Below are 7,355 nucleotides of genomic sequence, written 5' to 3' on the forward strand. Positions count from 1 at the left end.
GTCCCGTACCGTACCATCAAACACAGCTGGCCGCAATATTCAAATAGGGCTTTCAACCGCAAGATCATAACGTGAAGCAACTTGGAAGAATGAGTATGAATGCGAAGTGTATGGGGGAATGCATGTAGGGCGATAGTGCGGGTTCGAATCCCAGGTAATGCCCGAAAAAAATAGGAGAATTGAAAAATTTATAACATCCAAAATTTTTTTTGCCGTCATCAAGGCGGTAGACGGTGTCGTATTACCCTCGACCGTACCTATCCCGACCGTACCGTACAATCAAAAACGGCTGGCCACAATGCATATTCCAATAGGGCTTTCAAATACAAGATCATAACGTGAAGCAACTTGGAAGAATTAGTATGTATGCGAAGTGTATCGGGGGATGCATGCAGGGCGATAGTGCGGGTTCGAATCCCAGGTTTAATATGTCTAAAAACAAAAAGTAGAAACTTATAAGAATTTATGACATCCCTATGCTTTTTTTTGTCTCGGTCATCAAGGCAAAAAAGCATAGCGTAGGGCCCTGAGCTTCCAAGCTCTCTCGTTACCAAGCATCAAGTTGAAGTGGTTTGGACATGTTGCAAGGCATCAGGATAGCTACTCCCACTATTTCTTGGATGGAATAGTGCCTGGTTCTTGGCTGCATGTAGTCTAGCCTATTTTGCACTAGCGTGACCCATGCTACCGGCATACCGACAGCTCCTAAACAAAAAATAATGCGGTGCCCACGTTATTGTTGATATAAATATGACTGTGGCTAGTAGGGTAGTGAGTCAACACAGTAAAGAAATATACACCAGTTCTATGTGCGATAGTGCAGATCTGATACTTGCTGGATATAACATTGGAGGTTAGCGTCAATATGCACTTGGAACACTAGGGACAGTCCAGCCGTCCTAGATGACTACATTATCATACTCCCATCAGAGGGTGTACATGATTTAAACATACACACATAAAACGAGGCACTCAACTGTGAATGTACAAAGAGCCATGCGAACACGTAGTCTATGTCTTTTTCTTAGCCTTGGCGCGGGGCACCTTCGTGTGCGCGGATGCCCATGCCTGGAGGGCAAACAGCTTCTTGCCCAGGTCAGTCAAGTCGACACCAGCTAGTTCAACCTACAAGTACACCGTGTAAACACAGAGATAACACTGTGTTACATGTGTGTATCAAGACTCGCTGACTGAAGACTCACAAATCATGCATGCTCATATCACACGTGCGCATGCGAGACAGGAGACAGTTTGGGGAATGTCATCACACAGGAAAACAATACTAGCACATCGTTACACCACTGGCACTATGATAGGCATGTGACGTCACCCGGATGATGTGGATACATGAATGCAAGGGAATCCGGCATGTGAATACAAGAACACAGACAACAGCACAATAAGCACACAGCTACAGGAAACAACGCGAGGGGCAGTACCCAGAGCACACACAGGGAAGCGAACAATCACATGATCCGCTAGGCAGCAGCAGGACAACAAAACAGCCTAAGGACTACAAGATCTCGTATACTTAGCAGCAGGACAGACACATCCATTACTGGTCACATCAGCCGGCGGAGCACCCGCAACATACCTTGTCCTTGATAAGCTGTCCACGATTCTTAGCTCGTTCTGAGCGGAGGTTGATGGATGGGAACATCTTTACAAATTGAACATACCTGCAGAGGACATTGTAGGTCCACAAGAACTTGTCATAACACGAACCCACACATAGCCTAGAGGGATGATCCTTTCCCACCAACGACTACTATTCAAGACTTCAAGTACCATAGTACAATACATGTCAGTAGCCTATAGCGATAAGCAGCCCATAATTAAGTTCTCCGTATTCCAGGAGGGTCTAGATGCTGCTAGATATCCGGAGAGCATCATCTACTCATGTACCGTAGACCAGAGCTTTATCATAGATATCAGTCTGGTTGGTGAGAACTGAGTAGGCGGGAAAGCACCTAGTACAAACCACTGCATCAAACTTTAAAACAAATACGGACACACACACACACGAGCGCACACTCATACACACAGGCACACGAATACTCATATACGTAGCAGTGTTCTGACGTACCTTGCTCGCGTGCTGTTGTTCGGCCGACTGCCGTGCGCCACACGCTGGTCCCAGATGAGTAAGCTGCCAGCACGCATGGGTACTCTCTGGGGCTGTTTGTACATGGGATCATGGCCATGCACAGGTATAAAGTTCTACAAAGAGAACACAGAGATCACAGGTAACAACCAACCATTTGAATGGTAAAGTAGTCGTTGTTGATGAAATCCAGCCAAATAAAACATCAGTACCCCGCAGCAGTACACAGACAACTGTCCCTGTGGGCAACAACTGTATGGTCCTGACCCTAGTTGAGCATGATAAGGCTGGATTTTGCTGGACATGACAGTCGTTTTAAAAAGCAGCACAGTCCCGGAGAAGGTTGCAGGAGAAAACAAGTAGCTGTAGAGAGAGTTTGTTTTTTGCAGATTTAGATTTATATTGCTCCAGGAATGGTCAAGGGTGAACAAGGGTCTTGTCAACTGCACAAAGGTGTTGTTTGTTGCTCGGACCGCGGTCACGTTCTCAGTACTGAATATCACACCAGCCTTGTCGCGCTATACATTGTGCCGTGGTGGTCACAGGTGAACGCGTTGGAGTGTCGCTTCTCAACAGAGCCTACAAAACAAAGTCATGGCGCGTGTGCCGTTATCACCGTTTGCATGAAGCCTCAGATGTCGCGGAGTGATTCTTAGTTTCTTACCTTGACTTTCGCTCAGCTCCCCGGCAAGTTTTCCTGTTTCTGTAGTTACGTCATGACCAGTATGGCACTCAGCTGTGGGGTAGCTAAACGATGAATCTAGTAGGGTGCAGAAAAAAAACACATATACATCATACATTAAAAATCCGGTTTGCATCAGCTGTGGATTTTTCAACTCCCATCCTCCCAGTCCCTGCAGAGAAACTTTGGTATAATTAGTCTGATGTGATATTGAGTCGCGTGATATTGCAAGATAACACACAAAATGTCACACAAAATGTCACACATTGAGTGCCAGATTAGATAACATTCATATCACTTATGTTACATGGACAAATGTGGGCACAAGTTATGCGATTGAGTCTACCAACTAAGCCAGATTTTGAAGAGTCAGACGTGCACAATCCAGCACAAAACTGACAAGGAGCACGGAGACATTCCACGGCATGAAAGTGCCTTGTGCCCACATTTTTCCATGTTACAATTTTTTCTTGGCTCACCGTCTGAGTTCCAATCTCTTATGTGTTGAGTTATAGTATTCTTGAATTGTGTTCAGTTTATCATCATTATAATAAGGTCGAGCATTGAAACGATTGTTTTCAGAATCAGAATATTCATTGAAATGCTGATAAGTAGTTGATACGTGTGGATAACACAAGTGGTTATTTGTAGAGGTTATTCTTCTGGCAACTTTTTATTTCGCCATTTGTTTGGATAATGAACCTACCGTTCGCACAGACTGAGCTCACACAACTTCTCAGCTTCAAGGGCAGTCGTAACTGACTTCTTTAGTTTCTCCAGCTGGGTGTTGTGTCCTCCACCTTGTTTCATGCTGTCAAACTAACAACATGTGTGAACTATAACAAGGTTTATCTAATACTAGTATTGTACTAGTATTGGGTTTGTACAGTCTATATCCAGCCCACTGATAATGGTGCAGAGCCACTCCGTTTTATGTGTCTATCAGCACTGCTTGTTGTACTGTTGTGCATTATCATACTACTACGCATTCGTTCCTCATGTTGTATTCACGTCTGAGGCGCGTAGTCGCGTACACTGCTTTCATTCCTCATGTTGTATTCACGTCTGGATGCGCGTAGTCGCGTACACTGCTTTCACTTCTCATGTTGTATTCACGTCTGATGCGCGTAGTCGCGTTCACTGCTTTCGCGCAATCTTTTGATTTGAATGTTTTTTGAATCTCCGCTTCTGCTTCGAGAGAAGCAGAACTTTCCTTTGTACTGCAAGATGATTTCGATCAGAGTCAGAGTAAAACATTATAATACAGTCTTCTAAAACAACGAGTCGTGTGCTATCCGGAGGCATGTTCGAGTAAGAACAGGGTTATATAATAGTACTTGTCTGTATCAGAGGGTCCCGGGCATCATACAGGCGTAGGAATAGGGCCTTTGTAAATAGCTGCCGTTCTTTGCCAGTACGGTAATGTTTCTGTGGGCTCTTTTACCTAGGGTTTTTGTCTCTTTTTTGTGTTCCAATGATTTTTACTTTTTATTTTTGTGTTTAATACTAACATTCATGCATTTTTATGACTTGAGGCTGCACGCGTGCTAGAGTGTACGTGAAGTGTGTGGGTACAGTGAGGGCTGCGTCCCACCTGCCTGTGTGGATTCACAGGAAGTGTGAGTTACGAAGTCTGAAGAAAATGTTGAACGGTCTCTGCTGGGATGACGACTACACCATAGCTCAGTGGTTAGAGCATCGCTAGCTACAAGCGAGGGTCCCTGGTTCGAGTCCTGGTGGTGACAGTCAATTTTTTGTTCAGACTTTTCCCGTTTGTCTCTTTCCCTCAAACTAGTGAAGATTCATGCATTTAAATTGATTTTTGTACTTCAAAGTAGTTTACTGAATTTGAATTTGTTTGATGATATGTGCAATTCATTTTTCCCGCACAAGAGGCTTTACTAGTACTTACCTGCGGAGGCATTGGTTGTGAGAGTTACCACCTCACCCTCGCAGTTTGGCGCTGCATCCCCTCTGAGATGAACGGCTGCTGAAAATGTTATTGCGTCTGCGTTGTTGTGACTGCTTTTGCTACGCTGCCTGCTCTTCTTGACATTGCTGCTGCTACGAGTACGAGTTCGTACTGCAGTCTTCTGTCTTGGCAATTACTGCACTAATAAATAATATTGAAGTAATAATATTCACTGGTACAGTGGTAGAATTATTAGAAGTTGAAAAAGACATCATGATATTGATAATACTAGTAATCATCGAAAGAAGTGAACATGAACCGCTTCGAACACACGTTCGGCAAATATTTTTCCCTTGGCCGCGGGCCTAGCCTGGCCGTAGCTGTAGCTCAAGACTGCACTCGTACTGGGTCACGGCGAAGTGTCTCACTCGCTCTACCGCCGCAAGTCTGGAGCGCTTTGCGCTGGTGGCTCTCGCGTGCGCGCGCTTCTGGTTGCCGTGGTGCGAGAAATCCGGCCCTCCTAGACCAGCGTCCCTTTAGTCCTTCGCGTTATGTACTCTTGCTAGTACCCATGTACCCTGCTGTCCCGACCGCCACTTCAAGTTGACGTCATTATGTATTCAAATAATCTACGTGGAGATAAAAGTTTAATAATAGCAATGAAAAGTATGAATGCCGCAGACATCACCACGCAACATGACAATTTGTTCAAGGTTTGGTTTTGTGTGTTTCCAAAATCGATTTTCACGTTCCGATCATCAGTGGAAATACGGAACTAAAGAGATCAAGGGAAAAACAAAGGTTAAAAATCCAAAGAAGTGTGACACATGACGGGTAACTTGTGGTAAGTTTTACAAAAAGTGAGAACTAAAATAAAGAGTAAGTGTGACAAACGGGCATGAACAGTGCAGAAACAACTCATGAACACGGGGTGCAAACTCACGAAAATAACCTAAGTGCTAAAACATGTTCTTTTTGCTTACACAAATCGGGCTTATGCGTACGAATACAAACAGCTTCAAGGACCTTCAACTGCTGGACATAACGGGCACGACACAGTACAGAGAAGTGGGAATCATCATACACACTCAAACAATCGGGACGAGATAACAAATGCAAATACACAGCTGACTTCTTACGAATTTCACCCGAAGGTGATGGAGCTGATGAGGGTGAAATTCGTAAGAAGTCAGCTGTGTATTTGCATTTGTTATCTCGTCCCGATTGTTTGAGTGTGTATGATGATTCCCACTTCTCTGTACTGTGTCGTGCCCGTTATGTCCAGCAGTTGAAGGTCCTTGAAGCTGTTTGTATTCGTACGCATAAGCCCGATTTGTGTAAGCAAAAAGAACATGTTTTAGCACTTAGGTTATTTTCGTGAGTTTGCACCCCGTGTTCATGAGTTGTTTCTGCACTGTTCATGCCCGTTTGTCACACTTACTCTTTATTTTAGTTCTCACTTTTTGTAAAACTTACCACAAGTTACCCGTCATGTGTCACACTTCTTTGGATTTTTAACCTTTGTTTTTCCCTTGATCTCTTTAGTTCCGTATTTCCACTGATGATCGGAACGTGAAAATCGATTTTGGAAACACACAAAACCAAACCTTGAACAAATTGTCATGTTGCGTGGTGATGTCTGCGGCATTCATACTTTTCATTGCTATCATTATGTATTATAGCAATAAAAACTGCTTCATGGCAGTTTTCTAAAAAAAGTTATTGTGTTCTAGTCCATGGACCCCGCCTAAAAAGTAAGAAATTAACAAAATGTGATAGCCGAAAGTGAAAATTTCACACAAAACCTCACAATAATCACAACACTTGAAATGCTGCTTTCAACACTAAACTTGTACTGCACCAACAATTGGCAACATGCATGTCATGCATGCATAGGAAAGAGGATCACGAGGGGAAAAGGTCTTCTACATGTAGCTTTTCATTCTGTGTATGTGATTATTGTGAGGTTTTGTGTGAAATTTTAACTTTCGGCTATCACATTTTGTTAATTTCTTACTTTTTAGACGGGGTCCATGGACTAGAACACAATAACTTTTTTTAGAAAACTGCCATGAAGCAGTTTTTATTGCTATAATTTCTTTCTTTTTTTTCTGTCACCAATCAATGGAATGTCCTATATCAATAAGTAAATGATGGCCTTCACATCATATCAACACCGTATTATACGCATTGATGTGCAAGCCTTTTCTTGCAGAAAATGGCACTAGCATGTTCTTCTGCGGGGAAACATGTGAGTAGTGGTGGACCGTGGTGATCCTTTTTTTATTTTATACGGAGGTCATTCTGTGCATGTTGCTGTTGCAGAATTTCATGACTGTCATAAATTTGTCTTGCCTTTCAGATATTTAGATTTCCCCACCCTCGATCAGATTTATTTGAGAAAATTTAATGTAGCCATGCGCCAGGTGCGTGTCGCAGATGTTTTTGTTGATTCTGTGTTTATAATGGTTTATAATCATGGGTTATCGTGATAAGGTCATCCTGCATCATATTGCACTGAAATGGTAATCCTGTTGATGTCGATACAACTTTTGGAAGTAGTTCAATGACTGTTAGTCCACGATTTTCTAAAACAACACAGCAAAGGAGGAACAATAAACATGTATTAAAATGTAAACAAATACATTGCTGAGTCC

The 7,355-nt window shown here is 43.1% G+C and overlaps 1 protein-coding gene across 1 annotated transcript; it reads right to left on the reverse strand.

Annotated features, from left to right (window-relative positions):
- Positions 1-299: 299 nt before the first annotated feature.
- LOC135828773 (putative phytanoyl-CoA dioxygenase) lies at positions 300-5,179 on the reverse strand. Its single transcript, XM_065341199.1, has 5 exons — positions 4,699-5,179; positions 2,769-2,864; positions 2,087-2,220; positions 1,595-1,679; positions 300-1,125 (listed from the first exon to the last, which is right to left on the reverse strand). Exons 3-5 carry the CDS (start codon positions 2,188-2,190, stop codon positions 1,012-1,014), a joined length of 303 nt encoding a protein of 100 aa, XP_065197271.1. The 5' UTR covers positions 2,191-2,220; positions 2,769-2,864; positions 4,699-5,179; the 3' UTR covers positions 300-1,011.
- Positions 5,180-7,355: the final 2,176 nt, after the last annotated feature.

Source organism: Sycon ciliatum, chromosome 12, assembly GCF_964019385.1.
Source record: "Sycon ciliatum chromosome 12, ocSycCili1.1, whole genome shotgun sequence".
NCBI lineage: Eukaryota > Metazoa > Porifera > Calcarea > Leucosolenida > Sycettidae > Sycon > Sycon ciliatum.

Excerpts from the sequence above, each read along its gene's own strand:
- LOC135828773 (XM_065341199.1), bottom strand. The coding sequence starts at position 2,190 with ATGTACAAACAGCCCCAGAGAGTACCCATGCGTGCTGGCAGCTTACTC. Across the intron at positions 1,680-2,086 it reads AACAACAGCACGCGAGCAAG|GTATGTTCAATTTGTAAAGA; the intron begins GTACGTCAGAAC and ends TGTCCTCTGCAG. Across the intron at positions 1,126-1,594 it reads GACAGCTTATCAAGGACAAG|GTTGAACTAGCTGGTGTCGA; the intron begins GTATGTTGCGGG and ends GTGTACTTGTAG.